Source organism: Haemaphysalis longicornis, unplaced genomic scaffold (genome assembly GCF_048455015.1).
Source record: "Haemaphysalis longicornis isolate Haplotype H1 unplaced genomic scaffold, Haemaphysalis longicornis Haplotype H1 scaffold_1, whole genome shotgun sequence".
NCBI classification, from domain to species: Eukaryota; Metazoa; Arthropoda; class Arachnida; order Ixodida; family Ixodidae; genus Haemaphysalis; species Haemaphysalis longicornis.
Window position 1 is genome coordinate 122167765 of NW_027526203.1, and position 18673 is coordinate 122186437.

Below are 18673 nucleotides of genomic sequence, written 5' to 3' on the forward strand. Positions count from 1 at the left end.
TCAAACACACGTTTCACGGTAACAATGGCATCGTCACCTAGAAAAAACGACAGATGTAGGGGAATATGTTGTCTGTAGAGTTCTCTGAAGTGTTTGTGTCGTGTTGCGTGAAGTGCCTTGCATGTGATTAGTATGTGCACTACGGATAGGGCCTCTCCGCACCTGCTGCACTGGGGTCTAGATGATCCCGTCAGCAGATACGAGTGCGTCGCATGGGTGTGCCCTATCCGCAGCCTACCCAAGGCGACTTCAGTGTGTCTGTTGTGTGAGTCAGTTGTGTACCGTCCCAAGTGTGGCTTTATTACATGTAGTTTGTTGTCTGTCTGTTCGTCCCAGTGTGTTTGCCATGTTCTGCGCAGGTGTTGTCTTATGTGTGGCTTGAGGTCTGTGTAGGGTACCGTTGTAATGTCCACAGTGTTCCTGAGTGCAGCAGCACCGGCCCTCTCGTCTGCCAACTCGTTCCCAGCGATCCCTGCGTGTCCTGGGACCCAGCAGAGGACCAGCTCATGCTTTTGTGCATACACGGACATGATAGTGCTGAATACAAGATTAACTATGTGGTTTTTGGGGGGCTTGTGCGATGACAGTGCGCGAACAACACTCAAAGAATCTGTATAGATGATGGAATTGGGAATTTGAGTTTCAAGAATGTGTCGTACAATCAGTAAAATCCCATACGCTTCTGCTGAAAAAATTGATGTGTGCACGCTCATGGTTCTGGCTGCATTGAAATTAGGACCATGAGCAGCGCACGACACCATACTGGAGGATTTAGAAGCGTCACTATAAAATTCTGCACATGTGTATTTAAACTGCAAAGACAGAAAGTGCTGCAGTATTGCAGCTCGTGGTACACGATTTTTGTCAAGTCTCATAAAAGAAAGGTCGCACGACACCGGGCGAACTTGCCAAGGCGGTAAACTGTTAGAAAAGGATGACCTGTACACATCTAAAAACGAAGCACTTAGATCCGAGGCTCGCTCTCTCACTCTAAGTGAAAAGGGCAGAGGAACGGATGGGCGATTTGCAAAGAGCAGAGATGTTGATGTATCGTTAAAGACAGGATAAAAAGGATGATTATTCAGTGATGAAATTTTAAAAGCATATAGCAAGTCCATGTACGTTCGTTGGTTCTCAAGGCTCCACTTATCACACTCGACATACAGACTCTCGACAGGGTAGTGCGAAAAGCACCCGAGGCGAGACGAAGCCCCAAGTGTAGCACTGGGTCGAGCATTCGCAACGCTGTTTTAGTAGCCGACCCATATACCACACTGCCATAGTCTAAACGAGACCCAACCAATGCAGTATACAAGCGAAGCAGGAGTTCTTTGTCGGAACCGTAGGATTGGTGGGAGAGAACCTTAAGTGTATTCATTGTTTTGAGACATTTATTTTTAAGTTCCTTGATGTGGGGAATGAATGTGAGTTTGTGATCAAACACAACACCTAAGAACTTGTGCTCCTTGTTCACAGGAAGCGACACGCCATTAAGATGAATGTCTGGGTCCGGATGGACACCGCGCTTCCTGGAGAACACAACGCAGGAGCTTTTTACCAGATTCAATTTAAAACCATTCTTGTCTGCCCAGCCGGCAAGTTTCTTTACACCAAGCTGGACTTGACGTTCGCAGATTGACATATTGCATGATTTATAGGATATCTGGACGTCATCTACATACATGGAATAAGAGATTGAAGGTGGCAGTGCCTTACCAAGAGAGTTCATTTTTACTATGAAGAGAGTGCAGCTCAACACGCCACCCTGTGGCACGCCATTTTCTTGCACGTGAACCTTTGAGAGTGCACCACCAACTCTTACTCGGAACGTCCTGTCCGACAAGTAACTGACAAGAGCGTTCAGCATGTTTCCCGAAACACCGAATGATTTGAGGTCCCTAAGGATCCCATAACGCCAAGCGGTGTCGTATGCCTTCTCAAGGTCGAAAAACACAGTTAAACAATACTGCTTGTGCGCGAAGGCATCCTTGATGTACGAGTCAAGAGCTAACAGTTGATCGTTCGTCGATCGCCCCACCCTGAAGCCTGCCTGGCAGCTCTCGAGAAGACCGTTGTACTCAAGGAAGTACACGAGCCTGCGATTTATCATCTTCTCGAAGAGCTTGCACAGGCAGCTCGTCAGGGCAATAGGACGGTAACTTGAGGGGGATGACGGGTCCTTTCCCTCCTTCAGGAAAGCTACAACTATAGCCTCCTTCCAAGAGTTTGGAATGTGCCCCGAAAACCATATCTTGTTATATAGGTGTAAGAGTGTTAGAAGCGTGTCTGCGTGCAGGTGTTGTATCATTGTATATGTAATGTTGTCTGGGCCTGGAGCTGAGGGTTTACACGTGCTCAGGGCAGCCCTCAGCTCATGTAGTGAAAACAGGGAGTTGTAAGAAGTCTGTGATTTCTTGTTGTCGTGTAGTGACTTCTTTTCACTAGAGTCTTTATACCTCAGGAAAGTGTTCGTGTAGTGTGCTGAACTGGACACGTGTTGGAAGTGTTGTGCGAGTGTGTCAGCCTGGTCTTCGAGTGTGTCCCCTGTAGTGCTGACCAGAGGCAGGCTGTGAGTTTGTTGTCGTTTGAGTTTGCGTATTCTCGTCCATACTTTCCGTGTGTCTGTGTAAGAGTTGATGGATGTTATGAAGGAACGCCAACTCTCTCGTTTTGACTCACGGCGCACACGTTTTCCTAACGCCTTGGCCCGTTTGAACAAAATGAGGTTACCCGACGTGGGGTACCGACGAAGGACACCCCACGCCTTGTTCTGGGCCTCTCGCGCCCGCCTGCAGTCCTCATTCCACCACGGCCTCCGCTGGTTGCGCGGGGCACCAGAGGCGTGGGGAATGGACTTTTCGGCGGCGTCGAGGATGTGCGCCGTGAGCAGTTGGGTAGCTTCTTCAACGTGTAGGTGTCCTATGGATGTGTGGTGTAGTTGGGATGTGTCTGTAAATGTATTCCAGTTAGCTCTTGCTTCATTAAACCTTTTATGGGAAGATGGACTGCTCGGGCCTGTACCTATGTACGTTAATGAAGTGGGGAAATGGTCACTACCATATGGGTCCGTGCCCACACCCCACTCAAGACATGGAAAGAGAACTGCGGATCCAATAGCCAAGTCAAGATGCGAGTATGTGTTGTGACCTGTGTTATGGTATGTAGGCTGTTTATTGTTGAAAAGGCATGCTCCTGAAGATGTAAGGAATTTCTCTATCAGGCGACCTCGGGCATCCGTGCGAGAAGAGCCCCAAAGAGAATTGTGTGCATTGAAGTCGCCTGTTAAGATGTACGGTTCAGGAAGCTGGTCGACCAGCGCCTCAAAGTCAGAGCTCAGAAGTGCAAGATCAGGAGGAATGCAAATGGAGCATACCGTTACCAACCTATTAAAAATTATTGTGCGGACGGCTACAGCCTCAAGGACGGTGTTCAAGGTGACAGGGTGGCATGCTAAGGATTTGCGCGCGATTATGGCCACACCGCCAGAAGAGTGTGTGCAGCCATCCCTGTCTTTCCTGTATACCATGTAACTATTCAAGAAATTTGTGTGTTTGGCATTCAGATGTGTTTCCTGGACGCACATTAAACTTGGCTGGTTGGCATGCAGAATCTCATGCACGTCATCAAGATTATTCAGAAGGCCTCTGCAGTTCCATTGAACTATGTTTTCTCTTCCCATTAGGATGTGTTAAAGCTACTGGAGTGTGATTATTTATGTAGGGTCTTTCGGGGCTTGGACTCTTGGGAGGGGCTTTCTGGCCTTCTCTACTGACCTGGACGTCGCAGCCCGTTCCTTCCGTTGCGATGAAAGCCGGAAGGGCTCGACGTCCATGTCCTCATCTGATGGCAAGGGGGTGCCCAGCGGACTGGGCCCCCTTGACGTGGTACCCTTTCGGGTGTTCTTTGCCTGCGGTGCCAGTGCCGAAGGCGTGGGGAGCACCACAGGTGGCACAGGCAGTGAGGCGAAGGAGGAGGTCGCTGCGACTGCCTCCGTCTCCATCTCGTCCGGGCCCTTGCGTGTGCTTCGGGCCGGTGGAGAGGGGGAAACGGTGGGTGCAGCAGCATCCCCACCGGACGTGGATGCCACCACAGCCGCTGCTGGCTCAGCGAGCGGTGCGGAGGCGGGTTGGGCTGCAAGAAGCAACCCAGGGGGGGCCGGGGGCGGGACCAAGTGCGACTCTCGGTACTGGGTCCCCGCCGAAACAAGACGCCGCTCCGCCCCCCGGCGAGCTGCGTCGGCGTACCTGCCCAGGGGGAAAGAGGCGAACCTATTCCGCGCCTCTGGGAAGGTGATGTTTTCAGTGATTTTGAGATTTATTATTTTCTTTTCCATCTGGAACCTTTCACACGTGCGGGAGTACGCAGCATGAGGTCCACGACAGTTGCTGCACATTAATTGTTGAGCCTGGCAGTTATCTGTATCATGATCTTGGGATGAACATTTTGCACACGTTGTTTTGCCGCGACAGGAGGTGGTGCCATGCCCGAACCGTTGGCACTTGAAACAGCGCCGCGGGTTCGGGATGTAAGGCCGGACAGAACAATGAATGAAACCTGCTTTGATGGATTCGGGGAGTGTGGAACGGTCAAATGTCAAGATTATATGTTTTGTCATGATTTGCTTATCATCTCGCCGGATGGTGATGCGCCTCACTGCCGTCACGCCCTCGCCTTTCAGACCTTCGAGCAGATCGGCTTCCGTTTCATTTATCAGATCTGGCTCAGAAATCACACCCTGAGAGCTATTGAGGCTACGGTGGGGTGTGACTCTGATGTCCAGATCTGCCATGCGATTCTGGGTAAGGAGGCTTGTGGCTTGCTGGTGAGTGTTCACCTCGACCAGAACTTCGCCCGTTCTCAGTTTCTTGGCTTGGAAAGACTTGCCAAGGATGCCGTCAAGGAATTTGGTGATAAGGAACACTGACTGGGAGGAGATAGGATTTGACTTGTCAAGAGATTCAACAATTAAGAAGCGCGGATAGTTATCTGGCTTTTGGGATGCAATTGTTGGCAAGGGTGGGAATGAAGCTTCGGTGCGACCCCTTTTCGGGGGCCGATCACGTTTGGGGGGGGGTTTGGAAAATGCCATATGATACATTGGAAAGCAGGGAGACGGGGGTACTTTCTTCTTTGACCTTACCCTGGTAGCCAAAGAGGTCCCGGAGCTCCCTGCCTGGTGAACAGACAGGGAGCCCATCCGCCGGAGCTTGACCTGGGCTCCGACGGCCACCGTTCGTGGTTTCTAACCCTCCACCTATAAACACATCGCCACGGTTGGATCCAGCTTATGTTTGAGGGCTCGGGGTCCGCGGTATCGCCAGTACCGTCACCGAGATTGCTCAAGGTGCCCCGTGCGGGGAGCACCAAAACGTGGATATTGCTCTATACTTTCCTTTGCCCTGCCTTTCACAACCAAACGTGTCATCAATGCGAAGAAAGTGAGTTCCGTGATCAGATTTTGAGGACAGTACTGTGAACAAGTTCCATTTTTTACAGATACAAGTAACAACAGATATGTGAGGGAAAACTGTTAAGGTGCGCACTAAATCCCTTCGCGAGAAACTGCAGCCCTCGGCCTTGTCTTGGAAGCAGAAACAGTGATAATGCAGATGTCACGTCCAGAAAGGCAGGCCGGTACCTCACACTGCCCCATTAGCCCAGCGATCACCTTTTCTGTTTGTTCTGCAGTTTTTCCTCTTTCAGATATGCTTTTTTTCGAAGGTGCACTTGTACTGACTGCCCACCTCGCTACATTACTTCTACTGCTACTCGTTCAGGAGGGGAGTACTGCTGTGCACGAATTAAAGAGCGTCTACCCAAAAAAGTCCCATCTCACGCTCCGAGCGTAAAATTTACCTTTCATTTTGTAAAAGCCTAATCTGTCATAAGATTCCGCAGTGTAGCACACGAAACGATGGCCGCGGGTCTGGCGGGACGATGACGTACTGATTGTAATGCTCACATCCGTAATTGCAGTGATAGAGCAATAATGCACTGACTGGCTGATAACTAAAGTTTACTTTTAACAAAACTGTGGCTAACACATTCGATAGGTGACAGATAAGAAATTATTCAGGGTGACCAAATAATCTAATTCAGTGGTTCTCAACCATTACTGCCCCGGGGACCCCTTCGGGGCTTGCGAAAGTGACGGGGGACCCCACGGTGGAGCATATGTTGATCGGTGTCGTAATGTCAAACAATTTGTACTTGCAGCTTACGTCGCCCACACACTTATCCGATTCCCGCCTTTTCTGCTTGACGTCAATGACGATGCGCGTCATAATGCTGAACAATTTGCTCTTGAATTTATAAGTCTGCCTTTTCTGTGTCTGTTTCTTTTCTTCTCATAGCTGGCGTGCTGTGAAAACAGAAGATGTTAAAATATGTGCTACGCGGAGAAACTAAGCGTACACGTAATGTGGCGAAGCCACCTTTTTGCACTACAAGAAAGTGCTAGTTAGCAAAATCGAGAAAAATATGGCAGGAGGGGGGGGGGGTGTAGCTTTGAGCGAGGCTTGGCGGACCCCTGAAATGTTCTCGCGGACCCCCTGGAGTCTGCGGACCCCCATTTGAGAACCACTGATCTAATTGCTATGTGCCGGTTTTACGATTTTTCTGTTTTGTGAAAAATATAAAAAAATGTGCGAAATTGGTATTAAGCGCTGCTATTTGAACGCGCCAGTACGCAGGCCTAAATTTAAAGCTTCAATGTTACCGTGATGGGCGATTCCATCGCGACGATTGCAATTTCAACAAAAGAAAGAAATGGCAGGAAATATATCCCACTCTCGTATCTCTCGGCGGTGGCTTTATGAATCGTCGCTAGGAAAACAAAGTCCTGGCGAGAAAGTAGCTGATAAATCGTCGCCACTTCATCTGTTTTTCTAATATCTCGTAATTGTTTAAACTTTGCTTTGCAATTGCACCACTGCCCTTGGGGAAGAGCAGCTTTTTGAATTTTTGTTTTTATTTTGACCTGAATGTCGTTTTAAACTACTAAATTTTGTTCCTAATTTCTGTGATAATTCAACTCATCGAATCCGTTCGCGAACCCGTTAAAGCTCCCTAACCGGTTCCCGCACCGGTTCCGTGCATGATATTGTCCAACCGGAACTGAACAGGAACGAAATAATTTCGCCTGAACCAGAACCGAACCAAGCATTTTGTTCGGTTCATATATATATTATATATATATATATATATATATATATATATATATATATATATATATATATATGTATACATATACATATATATATATACATATATATATATATATATAAGCAGTAAAAGAAACCTCGACTTCTCGAGGAGCCAGAAGAAATAGTTGAGAAGATGGTAGACGCACGAAACTTACGTTTCGACTGGAAAAACGTCAGTAAACCACTGTTTTTGTTTTTAATCGTGCGTCTACCATCGTCTCAATATATATATATATATATATATATATATATATATATATATATATATACAGAAAGATAGGTCAGCAGTCTACAACGCCAAAGGAGGCATAGGGGTGTGGTTAGGCTCTTTTCTTTTTCACTACGATTAATGTAGTAAACATTTTTTTTAAATATACAGAAGAAAGAAAGAAAGAAAAACACGCGCCCAGAGTGGGGACCGAACCCATGCCTTTCGATTACATGTCGAATGCCTTACCAATTCGGCTATCTGGGCGACTGCGTTCTCCTTCACTTTCTGGGCTATTTATATTTTACAACAATTGTATCTGACGCTTGAGGGTGGTAGCCAGCGCCACTCTGACTACACGGGGAGAAGGGGGCCTTCTTTTCAACCCCCGGGGCGTGACTCAAACGTCTACAGCCTGTCATGAGCGGGTAACTGGCGGGAAGCCCTCTTATGCTACCTCGGCATCAAGGCTGCCAGAACTGAGACCCTCGGTAGGCTTTCGCAGAATAATATAGTAAGGGAATGAGGGGCTCGTTGAGGAAATACAGAAAGATAGGTCAGCAGTCTACAACGCCAAAGGAGGCATAGGGGTGTAATTAGGCTCTTTTTTTTCACTACGATTAATGAAGTAAAATTTTTTTTTAAATATACAGAAGAAAGAAAGAAAGAAAAACACGCGCCCAGAGTGGGGACCGAACCCACGCCTTTCGATTACATGTCGAATGCCTTACCAATTCGGCTATCTGGGCGACTGTGTTCTCCTTCACTTTCTGGGCTATTTATATTTTACTACAATTGTATCTGACGCTTGAGGGTAGTAGCCAGCGCCACTCTGACTACACGGGGAGAAGGGGACCTTCTTTTCAACCCCCGGGGCGTGACTCAAACGTCTACAGCCTGTCATGAGCGGGTAACTGGCGGGAAGCCCTCTTATGCTACCTCGGCATCAAGGCTGCCAGAACCGAGACCCTCGCTAGGCTTTCGCAGAATAATATAGTAAGGGAATGAGGGGCTCGTTGAGGAAATACAGAAAGATAGGTCAGCAGTCTACAACGCCAAAGGAGGCATAGGGTGTGGTTAGGCTCTTTTCTTTTTCACTACGATTAATGAAGTAAACATTTTTTTTAAATATACAGAAGAAAGAAAGAAAGAAAAACACGCGCCCAGAGTGGGGACCGAACCCACGCCTTTCGATTACATGTCGAATGCCTTACCAATTCGGCTATCTGCGCGACTGTGTTCTCCTTCACTTTCTGGGCTATTTATATTTTACTACAATTGTAGTCAGAGTGGCGCTGGCTACCACCCTCAAGCGTCAGATACAATTGTAGTAAAATATAAATAGCCCAGAAAGTGAAGGAGAACACAGCCGCCCAGATAGCCGAATTGGTAAGGCATTCGACATGTAATCGAAAGGCGTGGGTTCGGTCCCCACTCTGGGAGCGTGTTTTTCTTTCTTTCTTTCTTCTGTATATTTAAAAAAAAATGTTTACTCCATTAATCAGAGCCTAACCACACCCCTATGCCTCCTTTGGCGTTGTAGACTGCTGACCTATCTTTCTGTATTTCCTCATCGAGCCCCTCATTCCCTTACTATATATATATATATATATATATATATATATATATATATATGTAGTAACATGGCAGCAGGACAGACGACATGAACGATGAGACAGTCGAACGATCTATTTACAGATTATTTACATGGCGGCACAGCCAGAGCCCGCGCAGGCAGAGCGCACAGACAGATCTACGTCGTCGTAGGCTGGGATTACCGAGCCGCGTTGCGTTGCCCTCTTCATAGTCTTCTCGTGACATGGCCCCCCGGTTGAAAGCGGCCGTCCCGGTCGACGCCGCCGTATTGCACGATGTGGTGAGGACGAAAGATGAGATGACAATGTACAATGAAGCCCTTGCCGCCACATAGGATGATGATGCTGCAGGCAATGCCTGGTCCCGCGACACGACCTCGTCAAGGGTCCGACGAAACGTCGAAGGTATCCGGAACCACGTCGGACTACTGGGCTGGGGACACGTCATCGTCGTCTGGTCACGTCATCGGGTCTTGGCGGATCTGAATAGGCTGGTCACGGGCTGGGGATACGGGGCGGCGAAAACGTCGTCGAGTGCTGGTAGCGGCGGGTACTGGGGCTGCCGACGTGGGTCACGCCCCCTCGAAGATTGCCAGGATGCCGATGAGGTGTGCAGCTGCGGCCAGCACGGGGAGGGACCCGCACACTCCACCAAAATGTAACATGGCGGCAGGACAGACGACATGAACGATGAGACAGTCGATGTATGTATGTTAGTGGTTTATTGGCGCAAGGGTTTCTAAGACCAAAGAGCGCCAGAACTATGTTATGTGGTCTTTCAATAGTCATGTTTCTGCTTAAAGTATGTATGAAATGAGTATGATATATCTTAAAATACTGTATATATGGGTGTAGAGGGCCCGTCCACTAAAGCATGAAGATGTTCATAATGGTGGCTGAAATGGATTATGGGTGCAACGTGATGCACCTCGAGCCAAAGAGCATGCGACGAGAGTGGGCCTCCCGTGCGGACAAAGGGAGCATGAGGGCCTCACTCACTGCTCGTAGGCTCTGAGGTTACGCACTGTACGAGATGAGTTTTAAAAACTTGATGTCTGCAAGATAACTTAAAAGACTTTTGTTTGTAAACATAGGTTCATCTCCTAAAAACAGTGAAGGATGTAGTGGAATGTTGTAGGTATATATTTTAGGGAAATGCCGTTTTCTGGCTTCATTGCAGAATGTGCACTCAATTAACACATGGAGGACGGTGAGCCGTTCCCCACACTTGTTACAAACAGGTGGGAGTGTTCCATTCAAAAGATATGCGTGTGTAGCGTAAGTGTGGCCTATTCGCAGTCTGCAGATGGATACTTCAATGAACCTGTTTTGATTTTCTGTTGTGTATCTTCCTAGGTTTGGTTTTACTGAGTGGAGCTTGTTGTCTGTGTGTGTGTCGCACATGTGCTGCCAGCATTTACGGATTCCCCTTCGGATTACCGGTTTCAGATCGAGGTGAGGGACCTGCGCTACATCAACACCACTACGTAGAGCCGCCAAAGTGGCGTTCTGGTCAGCAATTTCATTGCCCAGAATGCCACTGTGTCCAGGGATCCAGCAAACAAGTATTTTTAGCTTTGACTTATAGGCAGTTACAAGAGCTTTAAAAAGGCGGTTTAGAATAACGTTTTTTGTGGGCTTAAAGGAATCCAATGCAGTTACTACGCTTAGGGAGTCTGTGTAGATGACTGATTGTTGTATTTTGTTCTGTGTAAAGTGTTCCACTGTGATTAGAATACCATAGGCTTCTGCTGTAAAGATGCTACAATTTCTGTTCAATGTCCTTGTGCTGGCGAAGTCTGGGCCATGTGCAGCACAGGACACAGAAGAAGAAGACTTGGAAGCATCTGTGTAAAAAGAGGCGTATGGATATCTGTGTTGTAAACTTAAGAAATGCTGTAAAATCAATTCGCGGGGTGCACGACGCTTGTCAATTTGTTTAAAGGATGTGTCACAATGAATAGTTGACATGTCCCAAGGTGGGACTATATCGGCGATACAGGTTTTTATGCCATCATCTAAAGACACCCCTATCTCCTCTGCAAGGCCTTTGACACTCAAGGCTACAGGGGCAGGGATCGACGGGCGCGCTAAATACAAATGGGCGGATGTGATGTCATTCACAATAGAATTGCATGGGTGATTCGTCATAGACATTGTCCTAATAGCATAGAGGAGTGCTGTATAAGCACGCTGGTGCTCTAGGCACCAGTGGTCGCATTCTACATAAAGACTCTGGATTGGACTTGTCCTGAAGGCTCCAGAGGCAAGGCGAAGGCCCAAATGTAGTACTGGGTCTAACATTTTTAAGGCAGTTTTAGACGCGGACCCGTATGTTACACTTCCATAGTCTATACCTGACCTAACTAAACTCACAAGGAGACGTAGAAGGCAGTCTTTATCAGCACCATAAGACTGATGTGACAACACTTTTAAAATGTTAATGGTGTTTAGGCATTTTTGTTTGAGTTTCTTTAAGTGCTGTACGTAGGTTAGTTTTCCGTCAAGCACAACACCTAAAAACTTGTGTTCTTTCTTGACAGCAATCCGTTCTCCGTTCAGTGTGACATCGGGTTCTCGACGAATTCCACGCTGTCTTGTGAATAAAACACATGTACTTTTGTGAGGATTCAATTTAAAACCATTTTCTTCAGTCCATTTTGCAAGCCTGTTCCCACCTAACTGTATCTGCCTTTCACATATGGACTGATTGCATGACCTAAAGCTTATTTGGACGTCGTCAACATACATTGAGTAGGAGATTGAGGGTGGCAACGATTTCCCAAGTGAATTCATTTTAATTATAAACAGAGTACAGCTTAATACTCCACCCTGGGGAACCCCATTTTCTTGTATGTATGTTCTTGATACCACTGTCCCTACTCTTACCCTAAATGTCCGCTCCGACAAATAACTTTCAATAGTGTTTAGCATATGTCCAGACACACCGAATGCCTTGAGATCAAGCAGTATGCCGTAACGCCAAGTTGTGTCGTATGCTTTTTCTAAGTCAAAGAAAACAGAAAGACAGTGCTGTTTGTGGATAAAAGCATCTTTGACATACGACTCAAAGGCAACTAGCTGGTCAGTTGTGCTTCGACCTGATCGGAAACCAGCCTGACAGCTGTCCAGGATGCCGTTATATTCAAGAAAATGGATTAGCCTCTTATTTATCATTTTTTCAAAAACCTTTCCTAAGCAACTTGTCAGAGCTATTGGTCGGTAACTGGCAGGTAGTGAGGCATCTTTCCCCTGTTTTAATACGGCAACTACAACTGCTTCTCTCCAAGCTCTCGGAAAGTATCCCGCCGCCCATATTTTGTTGAACAAGTGCAAGAGTGTTCGGAGAGTTTCTGGGTGCAGATGTTGTATCATTGTGTATGATATACTATCTGCCCCAGGCGCTGAAGCCTTACATGTTCCCAAGGCGACCAAAAGCTCTGTTATGGAAAATTCGGTGTTGTATGGTTCGTCAGATCTTTTGTTATCACGAATCGGTTTCTTCTCCATAGATGTTTTGTGTCGTAAAAAAGCATTCGTGTAATGAGCAGAACTCGATACATATGAAAAGTATTTCGCAAGTGTGTTTGCCTGCTCCTCTAGGGTATCGCCTGTACTGTTGACCAAAGGTAGGGCGTGTGTTTTCCGTCAATTAAACTTTTTAATTCTGTTCCATACTTTGCCTGCATCTTTGTACGAGTTGATAGAAGTTACGAAAGAGCGCCAGCTATCTCTTTTTGCTTGCTGGCGAATGCGTCTTCCTTGTGCTTTTGCACGTTTGAAGGAAATCAAGTTTTGCGTAGTGGGGTACCTGCGAAGGACACCCCACGCCTTATTTTGAGCCTGCCGTGCAAGGCTACACTCTTCATTCCACCACGGCCTCCTAGTGTTAGGTGCGGCACCAGATGTTTGCGGAATTGAGCCCTCGGCAGCATGAAGAATGTGTGCAGTCACCAGTTCACAGGCTTCGTCAATGCCCAAATAGCTTAAGGACGTGTATGAAAGCTGAGATTATTGTTTAAATTTTAACCAATCAGCACCAGATTCCTTAAACTTTTTATGGCAGATGGGACTGTTACGGGCTTTATCAATGCCTTTCAAGATGACAGGGAAGTGGTCGCTCCCATAGGGGTTGTCGTCCACTTCCCATTCAACAACCGGAAAGAGGACAGAAGAGCCGATCGCCAAGTCTATGTGTGAGTATGTATTGTGTGTAGTGTTGTAGTATGTCGGCTCTTTTTTGTTAAAGAGACAAGCTCCGGATGAGAAGAGGAATTTTTCTATCAAGCGGCCCCGGGAATCTGTGCGTTCAGATCCCCATAGTGGGCTGTGTGCATTCAGGTCACCTACGAGTAGGAACGGTTCCGGCAGCTCATCTAGGAGAGACTCAAATTCAGAGCTAGATAAACGATATTCAGGGGGAATGTATAGTGAGCAAATTGTTGTTAATCTGTTGAAAATAATTGCCCGGATTGCAACCGCTTCTAGGGCGGTACGCAATTGAAGAGATTGGCAAGGGATAGATTTTTGCGTAACTATGGCTACGCCACCAGAGCAGTGCGTGCAGCTATCTCTGTCTCTCCTAAATACTGAGTATTGGTTCAGGAAATTGGTGTGCTTAGGTTTCAAGTGTGTCTCCTGTAAACATAGGATGGCTGATTGCGTTTTGTGTAGGATTTCATATATATCATCTAGGTTTTTAATAAGGCCCCGGCAGTTCCACTGCGTAATTATTTGTGCTACCATAAATGTTTAGGGAGGAGATTTTACCTGGTGTAGATGAGGACTCGGGCTGAATGTATGCTATCTATGAGTTCTGACTTGGGCCTGTGACACGGGTGGCTGGTGGCTTTTTGCCTCGCCCCGCCATGGTGCGCTGTTCTCTTTCCGCCTTTGGCACTGGCAGAGACGGTGTTACCTCCATGTCATCATCTGAGTGGTGTGACAGTGACGAGATGGAGTCCTTGCGGGCTCCACCTCGGGATATGTTCGAAGTGGAGGCAGGAGCCGCTGCCGTCCCCGACTGTTTGTCGGACACAGAAGTGGTCGTGGGACCGACCACATCTACGTCCATGGCCGCCTGCAGTCTGGCAGCCGGAAGAGGAGGATTGACGGCAGAGCCGTCACTCCTCACACTCGCAGCTAACACAACACTTGCGGGCGCCACAGGTGTCGTGTGGGATGGTTGGGCTTCCTTGGGCAGCACCTGGGGGGGCTGGGACGGCACCAAGTCTGCTTCGCAGCACTGGGTGGCCGCCGTGACTAGACGCCGCTCCGCCCCCCGGCGAGCTGCATCGGCATACCTTTGCGAAAACATTGAGTGTTTCTGTCGTGCTTCTTGATAGGTGATGTTCTGGGCGACCTTCATGTTTATGATTTCTTTCTCGGCTTTGAATTTAGCACATGACCGAGAGTATGCAGCGTGGGGTTGTTCACAGTTGGCACATTTCAATACGTTAGAAGCACAGTTCTCTGAAGGGTCATGATGTCCTGCGCACTTGGCGCATGTCAGTTTTCCGCGGCAGGTGGTAGTACTGTGCCCATACCGCTGGCACTTGAAGCAGCGGCGTGGGTTGGGTATGTAAGGTCGTACGTTGCAATGAAGGAAGCCTGCAGTGACAGACTCCGGTAGGACACTTCGGTCAAAAGTTAGGATCACATGTTTCGTTTTTACTTCTTTGCCATCGCGTCTGATCATTATTCTTCTTACCGCAGTAACGCCCTGGTCACGCATGCCCTCGAGGAGGTCAGACTCACTTTCATTGAGCAGGTCCATCTCTTATATAACGCCCTGCGAGCTGTTAAGGCTCCGGTGTGGCGTTACAGCTACTTCAAGGCCAAGTAGGTCGGTCTGGTTCAAGAGACTATCAGATTGTTTTTTAGTAGATAGTTCTACAAGCACGTCCCCCGATGTCAGCTTCTTTGCCTTGTAGTTCGCGCCAACTACACTCTCAATGAACTTGGCAATTAAGAAGACCGACTTGCAGGTAACTGGAGATTCCTTGTTGTTAGATTGTATCACTAAGAAGCGAGGAAAGTTGTCCGGCGTGTTAAATTTCATGTTGGGCAGAGGTTTGAAAATTACATCGGTGCGGGCCCTTTTTGGGGCCCGATCATTTGGAAGAGAGGGTTTCGAAAATACCATGCGACATAGTATAAAGCAGGGAACTGGGGTACTTTATTCTTTGACGTTACCCTGATAGTCAAAGAGGTCCCGGAGCTCCCAGCCTGATAGACAGACAGGGAGCCCATCGGCCGGAGCTTGACCAGGGCTCCGACGGCCACCGTTCACGGCTTCTAACCCTTCACCTTTCAACTTCTCGCCACGGTAGGTAACAGCTTAAGTATGGGGGGCTCGGGGTACGCGGTGTCGCCACTCACCGTCACCAAGATTACTCAAGGTGCCCCGTGCGGGGGATGAGACAGTCGAACGATCTATTTACAGATTATTTACAGGGCGGCCAAGCCAGAGCCCGCGCAGGCAGAGCGCACAGACAGATATTCGTCGTCGTAGGCTGGGATTACCGAGTGGCGTTGCGTTGCCCTCTTCATCGTCTCCTCGTGACAATATAGATACATACATATACATACATATATATACATATATATATATATATATATATATATATATATACATACATATATATATATATATATATATATATATATATACATATACATACATACATATATATATATATATACATATACATACATATATATATATATATATACATATACATACATATATATATATATACATATACATACATATATATATATATATATATACATATACATACATACATATATATATATATATATATATATATATATATATATATATATATATGGTGTGTGTGCGTGTGTCGTGTGGTGGTGTGGTGTAGCTGGAAATCTAGGAATGATGAAAATAGTCATACTGCGATAGCAACATCGGCTTACTGCCAGCAAAATGAATGAGGGGGTTGCCGTTGGGTATAAAAGGTTGAAACTGGAAATCATGCGAGTCCAGTGCGCACGAAAGGCTTGATAAGATATGGGATTCCCCCTCCACCCTACTTTACGACTGATCATGTTCTTCGGCATTTTTCGTCTTCGTCATTTCGACGTCGACCGTTACATCATTTATTCCAATTCTTAATGTTGTTTGGTGTGACTTTTAAAGACGCTTCCTGTATTACTATCTTCGCTTTTTTAACTTTGTCTCGGCGAAATATGGATGAATCTTTCGGGATATTAGACAGTGCTTGGGCATTAGCATTCGCGAAGGATTTCGTTGAGCATTTATTTAAAGAAACACTTTTCCTGAGAAACTGATTTTCCTGCTGCCTGACTTTTCCTTTATCGAGATATAGTTCCGTATCTAAAGGAAAAATCAGGCTGCCAACAAAACATGCCTCCCTTACCGATTCCCCAAAAATGTGCATGCATCAGTAATTATTGAAATACCAAAAAAAATTGATGGAGCACTCACCACTGCTTGACTTCTTTCTCGGAAACTGCAAAGTGAAACAGACAAAGAATGGTTATTTCAGACGCTTCGCAAAACGACAGTTCAAAAGAGCCGCAATACAACCAGCATGGCCAGGGGGAAAGCTTTTTTTCACGCATATTATCTGAATACATTATATGGAAATTTGAGGCCGTCGTATAGCGAACCCCTGCACCTATCCCCGGTACATTCGTTATCTAAAATTCGCAAAGTCATTTTTATTCTGAGTTATGGGCGTAGACGTTTTGGGCCGGCTCAGCGTGCGCTTTTCTTTTTGTGAATGAGCGACACGAAAAAACTTAAATATGTTAAATGGTACAACCATTTACGCTGCAACTATGCAGGTGAATGCAACTACGCTGCAACTATGCAGGTGAATGAATCTTGTAATTTATAACCCTTGTTACGAGTGCAAGAGTGCCAGTACAGCCAGATGCTAATAATGGTAATGTAAATTAACGCAGTCATTTTCGAGTGGGGATGAGAACGTAGGAAACGTATTTCAGTTGGTCTTCTAAACTTGGGTATTAAAAATTTCGTGGGACTGGATTCATTCATGGCGTCCGATAGCTTGAGTCCAAGCGGTAGAAATGTTTCTCCCTCACGCATCCAGAGACGAATTTGCAGGATGTTGTCTGACTGGGGTGAATGGAACGAAGGGATAGCGGCTTGTCTCTCCTCGGTTAATTTGTGCTCTTTTTGGTATTCTAATTCTTCACCGTTCGTCGAGGTTCAGCTCGCCGCGCCTCAGTTTCGGCCGCTCTGCACTCGCGTGTCGCTGCTCGTGTGTTTCCAGCGGTGGTCTAGTGTGCACCACTTGTGGTCGTCCTTAGCTAACCCTTCGGGCTCAACGGACGAGCGCTGAGCTTGTTGTCATTTACGCTTTTCAGATCGACGAACGCGACGTTAAGTGCATTTATGGTGAAAGAATTTGGCGCGCTCATTCTGCGAAACTGTTGCGAGGCGATGGAGAAGATAGAAGTGGCACGCTGGGAAAATCCGACAAGATAATTCTAAGTGGGACAGAACAGGCTAACCTAACCTCCATGCTCTCATTTTCTATACATGCTGTTGAATAAAGAGAAAGAAGCGCGCCACGAGGCAGGCAGTGGGGCCTCGCTCTCCGAGCTCGGCTCTCGCGGCAGTCGTTTCGTAGGCATCGTTGATAGCCGGACGTCTGGTTTTCTGGTTCCCTTTCGCTACACATTCTCTGGTGCCGAAACCCCCAGCCGTCCGGTCCCGCCGACTAGCGCCATGGAATCGCTTCCTCGCCGACGGGTAGTTCTTCGCACCACCGTCACGAAGATGATGACGGCACTCGACGCGCTCCTGCAGAACCCGGCGGCACCGACTCTCGAATTTCAGACGCTTCTGGACATAATTCTCGACAAGCAGCGAGCCTTGCACGAGCTGGACAGCCAGATTCAGGCGGCTCTCACAGAAGAGGAATTTGACGTGGGCGTGTTGGATGCCATTGACTACGACGAGTGCATCTGCGCCCTTCGCAAGCGCGTGCGCTCCGTCACGAGCCCGGCCCCTTCAGCCAGCACAGCTACAGCCGAGTCTGGTGAACCTTGCGGGAGCGCACCTTCGCAGCCTCGACCGGGCACCCCTCAGACAACGCAGGGAACCCGCTTCGCGGCACTCCCGAAGCTCCAGATACCGAACTTCTCGGGCGACCGACGCGACTAGCAAGGGTTCTGGGACCAGTTGGAGTCCAGCATCCACTCGAACGCGACTTTGCCACGCATCGAGAAGTTTAAGTGCCTGCTCTCGTACTTGACCGGTCCCGTCAAGGACGCGTTCGAGGGCATCAGGCTGGCCGACGACCATTACGACTTCGCTGTTAAAATCATTACCAACAGATTTGGGCGGAAAGACTTTCTCGTGGACAACCACCTGGACAAATTGCTCGCATTGGAGCCGGTGCAGAATTCGGCCGGCACCGACAATTTGTGGGTCCTCTACAACACGGTCAAGTTTCGCATAAACGCGTTGAAAGGGCCTGGGCGTCTCCCCGGACCAGTACTCCGTCGTGCTCCATCGCGTACTGCTGCGGACCTTGCCGCACGACCTGGGCCTCCTGTACCGGCAAAGGCTGAAGGAGGAGCACCAGGACGCATCCGAGGTGTCCGTGTACCCTTCCGCCAGATCCAAGGAAATCAAGGTG

General features: G+C 47.7%; 1 protein-coding gene across 1 annotated transcript in view; it reads right to left on the reverse strand.

Annotated features, from left to right (window-relative positions):
• The window catches only part of LOC144179564 (frequenin-2-like), a 538475-nt gene that overhangs the window by 225148 nt on the left and 294654 nt on the right, over window positions 1-18673 (reverse strand). Inside the window, exon 2 of the mRNA XM_077707969.1 lies at window positions 16486-16510. Coding sequence (XP_077564095.1) covers window positions 16486-16510 — 25 coding nt within the window. The remainder of the gene's footprint in view (window positions 1-16485; window positions 16511-18673) is intronic.